The sequence below is a fragment of the Crotalus tigris genome, unplaced genomic scaffold, assembly GCF_016545835.1.
Source record: "Crotalus tigris isolate CLP2741 ecotype Arizona unplaced genomic scaffold, ASM1654583v1 scf7180000017686.862900, whole genome shotgun sequence".
In the NCBI taxonomy this organism is placed as follows: domain Eukaryota; kingdom Metazoa; phylum Chordata; class Lepidosauria; order Squamata; family Viperidae; genus Crotalus; species Crotalus tigris.
Window position 1 is genome coordinate 720,980 of NW_024096566.1, and position 13,799 is coordinate 734,778.

The window sequence follows — 13,799 nt, forward strand, 5'->3', positions numbered from 1 at the left end:
GGAAAAATAAAAATAAAAAGCTTACAATAATGTGGTTGCATAAGTGTATATGTCTTTAACTAATACTTTGTTGAAGTACCTTTCCATTTTATGACAGCATTCAGACTTTTGGAGTAGGAGCTTAACAGTATGGTATTATCTGGTCTTGGGAATCTTTGTCCACTTTTCCTTATGAAAATGCTCCAAACCTATGAGATTGTGAGAGCTTCTCTATGCACAGCTCTCTTCTTATCTCTTATTACAAACAGCCTTGGTTCTCACCATTATACACTATTGTTTTGTCTAACTAATCTCCCATGCACATTCTTCCTCCCCTCCCCCAGTATCATCTAATTCTAATTCTAAAAGTAAAACTTAAAGGAAAATGGATTCATCTCCATATGTTGTCAAAGCAAGAACATCCAATGTTATCAGCATTGACATCACCTTGACTAAAGCCCCAGTTCCAGCTGAGGCAGCCTACAAGCATAATGCTGCCACCATATTTCGCTGTGGATATGGTGTACTTTTAGTGATGTGCAGTGTTGTTTTTGTGCCAAATATACTTTTTGGAATTATGGCCAAAAAGTTTGATCTTGGTCTCATCAGACGATAACATATTTTCCACATGCTTTTGTCAGACTTGATATACCGTAAATGCCGGCGTATAAGGCGACTTCTGCGAGCGCTGAAATCGCGCCAAAGACGGGGGTCGTCTTATATGCCGAGTCGTCTTATAAGCCGGAAATACTGGTAGTTTCCAGCGTATAAGACGACGTTCTAGGAATGCGGCCCGGTGATAAAGACGGGGATCGTCTTATACGCCGGGTCGACTTGTACGCCGGCATATATGGTAGGTTTTTACAAAATATAGCCAGGTTTGGATGTTTCTCTTTGTAAGAAAAGGCTTCAATTTTGCCACCCTGACCCACAGCACAGATATATGAAGAATACAGGTTATTCTGACATGTAGTATACAACCCAGTACTTGCCATAAATTCCTGTAGCTCCTTTGATGTTGCTGTAGGTCTCTTGGCTTACAAGTTACAAATTTTCCTCTTGTTTTTTTCCCATCAATTTTGAAGGGACATCCTGTTCTTGGTAATGTTACTGTTGTGCTGTATTTTCTCCATTACATGATTGTCTTCACTGTGTTCCATGGTCTATCCAATCCCTTAGGAAGTTCTTTGTACCCTTTTCCTGATTTGATACCTACCAATCAAGATAATCTTTTGATGCTTTGTAAGCGGTTTCCAGACCATGACTTTTGCTCTAAAAGGCAACTGAGTAAATGTCAGAAAAATCCTACTTTAATTGACGGCAGATTTGTACTTACTATTTAATATCAGTTTGAATGTGATTGGTTAATTCTGAATACAGTCATATCCCTATTTATAAGTGAGTGGCACACTTATGCAACCACATTATTGTATTGTACATTTTATTGTTATTTTTTCTAAGATTTTAGTTTGCTTTTCAATTGAATTGTAGAGTTTATGTTATATTAAAGGTGGAAAAAATCAGAAATGATTTATCTTGATCTGATTTTTTTACATCTCAAAAATCTGGCATTTTATCAGAGGTGTGTAGATTTTTTATATCCACTGTCTATTTTTTACATTTGATTCTTTTATTATCAACATGTTTCTTAGCAAGCCCAGGTTTTGAAGATTTCTGTTAGTCAGAAATTAACAATAAAAACACCAGAAAAAAAATCATTGTTCGACTTCAATACATTAGGCTTTTCCAGTGTGGTGCACCAAGGTAACTTGGAACAATAATTCCCAGAATACAAAATACAGACATATTTGATAAAACATTGCACAATATTCTTGACAGAGCACTAATCAATACAAGTATTTTATACAAGGCAGCTTATAAAATGAAAATGGAGTGGGACAATCATCCTACTGCTGCTAAAGCTTTGGGATGGGGAATAGTGGGGGGAAATCTTCAAGATTTTAATACTATTCACATATTACATGAATATACATAGTCAAGAGCTAGACAAATTTCTTGACACTTTAAATGCCCCCAACTGTGGGCCCAACTTCACATGTCATGCATCTTGAAATTGCATTTTGAAAAAAATACCCTCAGGATTTAATAGCAACATATGCATGCTATTTTAATCCTTTTTTCACCTATCTTTCAAATAAATATTACTATTCTCTCCATTAAACAATCTGCTATTTCCAATGAACAAAACTGTGATTGGTGTCAATGAAAGATTTTCTCCAGAGATAGATACGCATGCTTCCCCAAAAATAAGACCAGGTCTTATTTTATTTTTAATTTTTTTTGCCTCCAAAAGAGGTACCAGGTCTTATTTTCGGGGGATGCCTTACTCACCTCTGGCACTGATAGCCCCGCCCAGCAGGTCCACTTTTTCTGGGGCTGAAGGAGCAGCTTCATTCTACAGCTGCATTCCAGCCTGCATTTTGCAGTCAGACCTTTCCGGAAGGCCTCTGCAGCCTAGTACTGAGCTATGGATTTAATCTGCAGTGACTTTTGGAGAGGCCTGTGACTGAGAAATGCAGAAGATGCCTCAGAAGAAGTGGGCCAGTGAGGAGAGGTCTGGCTGCAAGGTAAGCAGGTGTGAGGCACATGGAGCAGTTCCACACCGCCACCCTAGCTTGATTTTTAAGCGTGTGCCTTGTCCCAAAATTAGGGCTTATTTTTGGGGTAGGGCTTATATTAGGACCACCCCCAAAAATCAAGCTAGGGCTTATTTTTGGGGTAGGCCTAACTTTCAGGGAAACATGGTAGCAATTTGAACAGTGGGAAGCAATTTTTATTGGACCATCACACAGGAATCAAAGGCTAACCTCTTTACTTTAATCCCAATCCAGGCCAAATACAAAAGTTCAGATTATCAGTGTTGTGATAATGCTGTATGTGAGAGGTATACATCTTCTATATTATTCATTTTAGGAATAATGTAGTGTCCTTTGCTATCATGTGTAGTAAGAAAACATACATCATGACACAAACCACTTATGTATTTCAACTGGATATCAGGATACAATTGTAAAATATCAAGGTTAATTTTGTGATATTGTGATGTACATATCATTATTTTTGTATCATCAGATTATATTGTCTGTTCTTTTCCACTTCTGCTTTGTATTTTTTCTGAGCCAGTAGAGCTATGAAAGGGTTTTTTGTTTTAAATGTTAAAATGCTACATACAAATCTCTCCCTGGCGTGTGTGTGTGTGTGTGTGTGTGTGTGTGTGCAGTGTATGTATCTATGTGTTTATACATATTTGTAATTTGACCCTTTGCTAAATAATTAAAGTGAAAGATACAAATGATTGTGTATCAAGATACAAATGTTCTTCATTGTTTATGTGATTCATGTAACTTTGCATGCATTATTTCATAATTTGATTATAATCTGTTTCTTTATTGATCTGTTTAAAAAAATACAAATATTTTCATTTAAATATGCATTGTTGTATGTGTTGTCATTTTTAAACACATTTCATCTCCAAATACTAACCTGAATACATTCTGAATTCACAAATATTGACATCTTTACTGAGCTAATAATAAAATAGTGTAAATGGCATTCCTATTTATCTAAACATCTTCTATACTGTATGTAGTCATTATAAGTATCTTCAAAAGTGGTCAGATAACTAGGTTTTAATTAACTGAATAAAAATGTCCAGCATAATCTTTGGTATTCAAGCAAAATATTAACTTCATAAAGCTGATTGGCAGTAAACTGAAGATATCATCATGACAAATACAAGAAAAAGTAACAATTTGAATTAATAAATATATCTCATATTTTCTTCAGCTTAAGGTCTTCAGAATTTTGTATTTTAATATTTAGTGCTAATTTTAAACTGAAAGTCAAGATTAGTGAAGATTGATTTTATATCAAATTAGTACATTGATAAAAGATTATAATTCCACTGAATCTATTGATCTCTATGAACTGCTTTAGAAACATGTTTTTGGGTTCATTTTTTGCTGCCACACAAAACAGTATTACTACATGCAAAATTCGTAGTACCTTTCCTATTTTAGAGCTAAAAAAAGATAACTGTCTATTTAATATGTCATTTACCACGTAAGGATTATCAAATGCCAAAATGTATTTTGATTATTTAAAACTGGGGTATGAAAATATGTCAAACAATCTTTAGCTTGCAAGCTCAAAGATACCTATTTATTTTAATTACCAAAACATACAAGGCAATGAAATGCATTTTATAAATCTGGATATGAGGACTTGATTCAATTTCCTCCTCACTCATGAAGCTCTGGAGCTAGTTTTGGGCAGACCACTATGTTTCAGCCTAAACTACTTCCTGGGCTATTCTGAAAGTTAAAAATGCTATAAGGTATAGCAACATTTGATAAGGCACTTAACAAAATAAGCTAAATAAACCCTTGATAGGTAATAGCCAGAACTGAAAAATAAGATGGCAAAAAGCTTTCTACAAAGCGTTGCATTATTTAAAACAGAGATCCCTACAGATATTTTATCATTCTTAAAAATTATCATCCAATATGTTTACATTGAAGGAACATAAAGGAATTGAAGATAATTGGAATGGGGCTAAGGAAGAGAGCAATATGGGTGATAACCATGGATGTTATTTGAAAATGTTTCTGGCAAATTGTTAAATACATTAAATATTTCATAAAACGACACCGAATGTATATAATAAACAAGTATACACTCCTCTCATTTTCTGAAAAAAAGTCTAGGACAATATATATTATTCATATATACAGACAGTACGTGCAGCTCTAATTACACATACAACAATATATTTGAATAAAGATATACTTTCAACAACTTTTTTCTGTATTAAATCCATGTTTATTGCTTAAATTTTATCACAGTGGAGATTATTCTTAATCATCCGGTCAGTGTTTGTGTACTTTCTTCAATACAAAAACATTAAAACTAACTCATTCATACACTCTTGGTTCTGTCATTCTCCCACCACTCATTGCCTCTTTGTGTTCCCTCAGTTGCCACATATTGATAAGATTTGTAAAAAGATAAAGCTATAGGCATATTAATAACACCACACTCTTCAAGTATCTGGAAAGTAAAAATGCCTGTACTAAATTTTAGAAATGCATCTGCAATTTCTACTTCATTGCTATAATATAGAGGCTCCTGATGGGATGGTAATGAAGCATCATGTCACTGTGTACGAAAATGATTTTAGTCTACAGTTTTTAAGAACTTTTCCCATGTTAGTGAATACACAGTTTAGATTTGCTTTTGTTTTTATTCCTAACGCTGTCAGACATGGGATTTCAAACTGCAAATAAATAAAGTATACACCCACAACATGTGCAGTGCAAATTCCAAGTAAACAGGATGACAAGGAAATTTAATAAACATATAGTTGCCAACACTGGTGTAACGGGACAGTCCTAATATTTTTAATGCTCTGTATTCCCATTCTCTGTTTAAAAACAGATACCTATATTGGTTGCAGTGATTGAAAAAGCATTGTCCAGAAAAATAATGCTACAAATGTAGGCAGAGGCACAGAGTTTAACTAGTTTATAGGTTTAATGTCATGCATGATATCAAACCTCTACAAAAACAGTCTAACTGACCAAAAGATAACCTCCTTTAGATTCAAATAAATGATGCTGGCAACTAGATAACATGGATTACATGGACCAGATTACTCTAAAGATTATAGACAGAACTAAGCGAACCTCTGAACCACTATGGTTTGGGGAGACAAAAACTTAATTGTAGTAATATAATAGTTAAGACATTCAACTTTATAACAAAACAGAAATGGTTTGATTCTGCATTGCTGAAGGGACAAAAACAATCCTTTTCCAAAGAGCAGTGCAGAATATTTCTCTCTCTGCTTCATTTATTTTTATATTTATTTATTATATCCACATAGCCCTTGTAGTTATTGAAAGAGAACAATCTTACTATGGCATAAATGAATCCAGGGAAAGGCAAGGAACATAACTAAAATTTACATAAATATAAAATTACACCTTATGGTACTCTTGTGCAATTTCCTTTTCTTTAAAGAAATGGAAGAAAATGGAAAAAATTATGTAGTATATCAAAACTATGGTGTATCATCATATTCTTCAATGCCTTTTAAGAATATGATTTTTATGGCTGCATTATAATTCTAGTTTGTTTATTGCTATGTACTGAACACTGTGAAAGATGACTTTAATTAACATCATTGTCAGATAACAAATTAAACCTTAGATAAATAGAACCAAGATTTCTTTGCTAAAATATAAATGTGCATGAAAAAAGGAAGAACCTTTGTAAGTAAAAGGAAACCATTCCTTTTCTGAGACACACATATTATTCACAAATTGAGCAGACATGAATATACTTAATGAATTACCTCAGAGAATTAAGGCTTCTAGAAAACGTCAGTGCCAGAATGACCTTTCTCCATCAGTATTAAGAATAAAATACATTTTGTATTTTAGGTTGTGCTTCATTTTTCTAAAGATTTTTCTTAGTTCTGCAGAATTTAATTGCATAAGATTACATACTGTAGGGGAGCATTAGAACTGTTTATTGTTTTACTTTAAGTAGGTGTTAGACTATGTTACAGCTATAAAATTTAATTATAGTACTGATTCGTTGCTAATGTACATTGAGTTGGCTCATTTCACCTTTTTTTCATGTTTAATGTGACCATTTCTTCTATACTTGCCGTTTGGTATCCCATTTTGGTAATGTCCATTGATAGTAATATGTTCATCAGTGAACCAAAAATGTTTGCTTTGCTTGCAAATAAATTTTGCTATCCTCGCCAAAATGTAGCAGAGTAAGGCAGTACCCAGCAGCACAACAAAGGCAATATCCAATAAGAAATACTGATATAAAGAGACAGTGTAAACTGCAGAACGTAAATGCTGTGCTCCATTATGATGAAGGATGTAATTAATCCAGTAGACTGTTCGATTAACAGGATGAGCTGGTTGGTCTTTATGGATTTCAGACAGCTTCCGGGCCTGTCGCCTGTAGCTATGAAATAATAATAAAATAACAAGAACATTGCTGCATTTTCAGTTCTAACATTCCCATATTATTTTATAATAATTAAACTTAATTTATTATACAGGTAATCCTCAACCTATGACCGCAGTTGGGACTATAATCTTGGTTGTTCAGCAAAGCAGCCATTCAATGAGATATTCCATGATTGCTTACTGAGCAATTGCAATCCTGGTATTCCCAGTTGTAGTCATTAAGCAATCTCACAAGTCACTGAGAAAACAGAACCTCAGAGAGGAGCATGGGGTGACTAAGGGGGAGACAGAGATTCTGGGAGACTCCACTCAGGAGCTGAAATCCTCCCTAACCCTAACCCTGAATGGGGAGATACTTCCAAGTTGCCTGTACCTATCCTCCCAGGGCCTCCCCCACTCCCCTGAGGCACCTGACACTCCTTTTCTTACTGCTCTGCTTCTCCATTCACGAGCTGAAATTTTTCCCTGCCAAAATCTACTCAGCAGGCAGCATCAACTTGCAACCTTCCGTGCCAGCTTCCCCACTATTTTCTGGAAAAGCCGATAGAGAACATTGCAAATGGCACATGATTGTGGAGTGCTTAGTAACCAGTCATGAGTACAAACAGGTTGCTAAGCTCCCAAATCGCGATCACGTGATTACAGGAGTGGCGATGTAACATTTTGTTTAATGGAGGTCTGGAATTATGATGGTATTGGAAATGGTGTTTTATGATTTGTAAAGTCATAAAACACCATTTCCAATACCATCATAATTCCAGACCTCCATTAAACAAATTGTTGTAAATCGAGAACTACCCGTATGCTAGATGGCTAGGATGATATAATTAGTGTAAGTTCTTTATAAACGTTTATTTTACTAAAAATTTAGCAAGCTTTTTTTTTTTAAGAAAAGACAATTCTTACCTGGGATTATTAATAACTTTCACCAGTGCATTATATAACTCATCCTCTGTAAGAGTCTTCCAGTTTAGTAGTATACCCATGCCCTTGGCCTGCACTCGAGTCATGGTGTCATAATGATCTCCAAAAAGAGGGATTCCCACCACAGGAACACCATGGTACATGGTTTCAAAAATGCTGTTCAGACCACCATGACTAAGGAAGGCCTTAATATTAGAGTCACCTACAGCAGCAAAAGGTAAGGCACAGGAAACAAAAGTGTTTAATCATAATAGGGAACAAAACCCATGCATCTAAAATTGGTATGTGCATTAAATGTAATACTGGAATAAGAAACCCACTCAGATTCCTTTGACTTTTTTTTCTTACAGATGGTAAGCACAATGGAATTTCTCACCACAGTTACCATAGATAGGACATAGAAAATTAAATAAATGTATTCATTTTGTTAGACTACAAATGAGATCAAAAACAAACTGACAAAAATGGCTTCACTTTCTTAATGATGATAGAGTTAACAATAATATATATTGCACAAAAAAACCCCATTCTGCTTAAGTTACTACCTTAATAAATAACATTAATATATTTGAATTTAACAATCTTGCAAGCATTATTTGCAACCAAAAGAGGTATTTTTCATTCTAGTAATTTATATTAATACTACATGCAAACTCAGGGAATATATTTTTACAATCAGATGTTTTATTTATCTAAACCTGAGAATAAGTTTAAGAAAAAAATTGAATTCTTAAATGCTATTTCTCCAGAAAGATTGCTTTCATGTTAATAGTTAAACTACTTTTTTAAATTAAAAATTAATTTGTTAGACTAGGATTAGGAAGATCCAGGTTCATGTTCATCTCAGCCATGGAGGTTCATTAGGTGACTTTTCACCTATCGCTGTCTCAATGTAACTATCTCATAGGGTTGTGGAGGAAAATTAAATGAGTAGTATATATACTGCCTTGAGCTTCTGGAGGAAAGGTAGAATCTATAATTAACATAATATACATATAGTACTCAACAACCTTTATTGCCAGGGTGATGACAAAACTTCCTAAGATGATGTAATAGAATGTGAGAATGAGCTCAGTTCATGAAAAGAGATGCTGTCTAGGGAATGATCAGATAAGGGGAGAAGGATGCCCACATCTGAATAATAGAAAGAGAAAGGATTTGCTTTAATTTATCAGGCTGTACAAAGTGACAGCAGGAGCTTTATACTTTTAGATTTGCAGATTCTGTAAATATAGCCCTACAATAAAACAGAATTAGCTCATCTAAGCTAAGGGGGGGACATGATAGCAGTGTTCCATTATCTCAGGGGCTGCCACAAAGAAGAGGGAGTCAAGCTATTTTCCAAAATGCCTAAAGGCAGGACAAGAAGCAACGGGTGGAAACTAAGCAAGAAGAGAAGCAACCTAGAACTAAGGAGAAATTTCCTAACAGTTAGAACAATTACCAGTGGAACAACCTGCCTCCAGAAGCGGTGAATGCTCCAACACTGGAGGTTTTTAAGAAGAGACTGGACAGCCATTTGTCTGAAATGGTATAGGGTTTCCTGCCTGAGCAGGGGGTTGGACTAGATGACCTCCAAGATCTCTCCCAACTTTACTACTACTACTACTACTACTACTACTACTACTACTACTACATTATTATTATTATTATTATTATTATTATTATTATTATTATTATTATTATTATTATTATTATTATTATTATTATCTGGTTGTGTTTCCTGTCTGGTCTATTTGGATGGCTAACATATGTGTACATCATCTTAAATATTTAAAAGACTAGATATTAGTTCTCCTATAATATAGGTAATCTTAATTCAGTGATTGCAGTTAGTTCTGACAAAAAGGTCATTAAATGTCATAGTTGCTAACTAAGAGATTCATGTAATTTAGAGAGGGAGAGAGGCTGAAAATTGCTGATTGCTGCCATTTTATTCAGATAAAGTTTTATCATACAATGACCTGTGCCTGATCCTTTCTTTGCACACTCCCATGGTAGAAATTGCTTAAACAAGCTAAGCTCCGTGACCTTAATTAGTTGATTAGAACATTCATAGCTGTTGTCTGAAATTGACTAGCCCTTAATCAGTTTTACACAGAAGGCTTTTGATGTTGTAAATGTGTGCACTGGTCAGAAAATGAATCCTTTGTTTTTATCAAATTTGCAAACAGTCACTATAATAGTCACAATATGAGGCAGTTCTAAATAAAGACTACCTGTACTTCAATATGAATATACTGCATAAAAATCTATAGGTCTTTTGAATGTTCAATTGATACAGTATTTCAAATGTAATTTGTGTATATTGTCTATCATAAAAAATAGACAGTTTAATTTGTAGCAACCTGCAATTTGGCTTCATTTTATGTAACCTGAATTTCAAAAGCTTTCTGAAAAAGATCACTTGAAATCTCTAGAAAGAATTACTTCTCTCTTCCTGGTAGTCTGTTGCTTGAAACACAGAAATGGGCTTCAGGAAGTGAAGTGGGAAAAAGGCTACACTAGAGAGAATAATTTGGCTCAAGACATTTGTGATTTCATTCCCATCTACCTCACACATTATCTTTGAGGGAATGTAGATGTTGATACAAAAAACCCATTCCATCTCTAATCTAAAACTAATAGAAATGGTCAGCTTTCTAATTATCCATGTTAATGATATTCCTATACAGATTTAGATTAAAATACAGGTAGTCCTTGACTTACAGCCATTCATTTAGTGACTGTTCAAAGTTACAGTGGCACTGTAAAGAGTGACTAATGACCACTTTCCACACTTGTGACCGTTGCAGCATTCCTATGGTCACATGATCAAAATCTGAATGCTTGACAGCTGGCTTACACGTATGACGGCTGCAGTGTCCTGGGATCAAGTAATTACCTTTTGTGATCTTCTGACAAGCAAAGTCAGTGGGGAAGCCAGATTCACTTAAGTGTGTTACTAACGTGACAAATGCAGTGATTCACTTAACAACTGTGGCAAGAAAGGCTATAAAATGGGCGAAACTCACTTAACAACCATCTCATTTAGCAACAGTGTTCAGTTGTGGTTGTACGTCGAGTACTACCTGTAAGTCTAGTATTAAAAAATAGGTAAGGTACAAGAGGGTAACTTTAAACAATAACTTCCAACAATACTTACCTAATAAATCATTTTGTGGTAACCATTCTATAAGTTTTGTATTGTTACCTAAATTCCTGGGATTTTTACCTGAAAATCTAAAATACAAAAGAAATTGAAACTTAAAACCACATTCCAAAAAGAATACATTAATGTACTGTTAGTTTTCAATGTACAATTTATCAATAAAAAGAATATAAAACAAAATATTGGGATGTTTCTTGGATCCTCCATATTAGGACACAGTATGGGAGTGGGGAGAAGGAAAGCGCAATAGCTCTCTTTTTTTGGCATATTGAATTGTGGGGGAGTGGGTACCATAGCAGCTGTGTGAGAACAGGCTTGTTTCAGGTGTACATTTATTCATCTCAGTCCACTTGACTCTGGACAGCAAACAATATCACAACAATTAAAACCATAAAAACACAAAACATTTATATATATATATATATATATATATATATATATATATATATATATATATATACACATGTTTATATGTATATACATATATACATATATATACACACACACACACACACAATGTATACATTAGCTCAATATATATATGTGTGTTGTCATGGTTCTGAAAAGAAGCAGCTTTTCAAAGAACCTTGAGGCTTTATTTACCCTAAAGAATCCTTTTATTGCTACATAGCTTCAGCACATACATAATGAAGCCAAAAACTGAATCCTCCCTCCCCCAATCGCCCATAACAAAGCATAATTCACTCCTTCATTTTACAGTCATCAATCACATTCTCCAATTAGTTTGAAGTGTGAACTGTCCCCCCACGTACTCCTCTGGTTACAGCTGACCTTGGTAATGCTGTACTGAAATATTGTTATGGTTAACTAGCATACTTTCCCATCCGCTAGGCTGGTATTGTCTGCTTTAACTCTAGAAGTGATATGCAGACTAAATAAAACATGTTTGCTTCTTCATATATGGCAAGCAAGAACATCCAATGTTAGCAGTCTTGACATGTGTGTATGTATATGTATATAATAATAAATAATAATAATAAACTTTATTGTCATTGTATGAGTATACACAGTAAACAAATACAACGAAATTTTCGTGACACCCAAAGACCAGGTCCCACACACATAATCCCCAAACACACTTCCACCCACCACAATTCCCCACCCCTAAAACCACCCAAACATCCACCCAACAGACCAAGTAATATTGTCCAACAGTTCACTGATGGTGGCCCTTTAGTTCATTATTAAGTGCAATTACAGCTCTGGGATAAAAACTATTCAGAAAACGGTGGTCCGAGTTTTAAATGTTCTATATCTTCTGCCAGAAGGCAACAGTCCCAAGAGATTGTAAGTAGGATGTGAAGAGTCTCTGAGAATGTTATGCAACTTCCTCATACAGCGAGATTCAAACATGTTGTCCAGGGCTGGTAGCTGGAGTCCGATAATATTCTGGGCAGTTTTAATAATTCTTTGTAGAGCTTTTTTGTCCACTACAGAGCTGCTCCCATACCATGCAAAAATGACGTATATCAGGACACTCTCAATGGTACTGTGATAGTAGGACAGAAGTAGATGCTGAGATAGATTTATCTTCCTGAGCATTCTCAGGAAGTACAGCCTCTTCTGTGCCTTCTTCACAAGCATATTAACAGTCATAGTCCATGAGAGTCCTCTGAGATATAAGTGCCCAGAAATTTAAAACTATCCACCCTCTCCACCTCCTCACCATTTATATACAATGGTAGATGTACATCTCTCTTCCTCCTGAAGTCAATTATAAGTTCTTTAGTTTTTGTGGTGTTAAGTGTGAGATTATTTTCATTACACCACAATGTCAGCCCTTGTACCTCCTTCCTGTAAGCAGACTCATTGTTCTTATTAATGAGCCCCACCACTGTTGTATCATCCGCAAATTTAATAATTGCGTTGGTGTTATACAGTGGAGTGCAATCATGCGTATACAAGGAATAAAGGAGAGGGCTTAGCACACAACCCTGGGGGGCTCCTGTGCTTAATATCAGAGTAGAGGAATGGTGAGATCCCATCGTTACTGACTGTGGCCTACCTGTCAGAAAGTCCCTTATCCACAAGCAAATCCTCTGATTTATTCCCAAATTGGACATTTTAAAAAACAACCTGTTGGGTAAAATGGTGTTAAAGGCAGAGCTATAATCCACAAATAACAGTCTTGCATATGTCCCATTGTTCCAAATGATTCAATACAGTATGGACAACAAGAGACATAGCATCAGTTGATCTATTACCCCTATATGCAAATTGGTATGGGTCCAAAGTAGATGGAAGACTAGCCTTAATATAGTTCAACACCCGCCTCTCAAAACATTTCATGACAACAGATGTTAAAGCTACTGGTCTATAATCATTAAGAGATACCACTACTGTCTGCTTAGGAACTGGCACTATAATAGATGTCTTCAGGCAGGTAGGGATAGAGCACTGAGACAGAGATAGATTAAAAATATCCGTGAACACTTCAGCTAGCTCTGCAGCACAGTATATGTATACATTAGCTCAATGTGTATATGTACATACATACATATACACATACTGGGTCCATTAGTCATCTGGGACAAGGTGTTCAAATAGGCCCAACCTCCCTATGGAGAGTGGTGGCACCAAAGAATTGGAGATTACCATGGAGTGATATGACCATGATAGGAGAGAAATCAAATCAGACCCTGCTGGCTGTCTCACCCCGCAGGCTGACTTCACCCAGGACCATGGTGCTCACTGCCTCCTGTGCACGCACC

At 35.4% G+C, this 13,799-nt stretch overlaps 1 protein-coding gene across 2 annotated transcripts in view; it reads right to left on the minus strand.

The window, feature by feature from the left end:
• Positions 1 to 4,798: 4,798 nt before the first annotated feature.
• The window catches only part of UGT8 (UDP glycosyltransferase 8), an 85,752-nt gene continuing 76,751 nt past the window's right edge, over positions 4,799 to 13,799 (minus strand). For both annotated transcript variants that reach the window (XM_039337811.1, XM_039337810.1), the window contains exons 4-6: positions 11,062 to 11,138; positions 7,899 to 8,118; positions 4,799 to 6,987 (exon numbers count right to left, since the gene is read on the minus strand). In XM_039337811.1, coding sequence (XP_039193745.1) covers positions 6,624 to 6,987; positions 7,899 to 8,118; positions 11,062 to 11,138 — 661 coding nt within the window. In that variant the 3' untranslated portion in view covers positions 4,799 to 6,623. The remainder of the gene's footprint in view (positions 6,988 to 7,898; positions 8,119 to 11,061; positions 11,139 to 13,799) is intronic.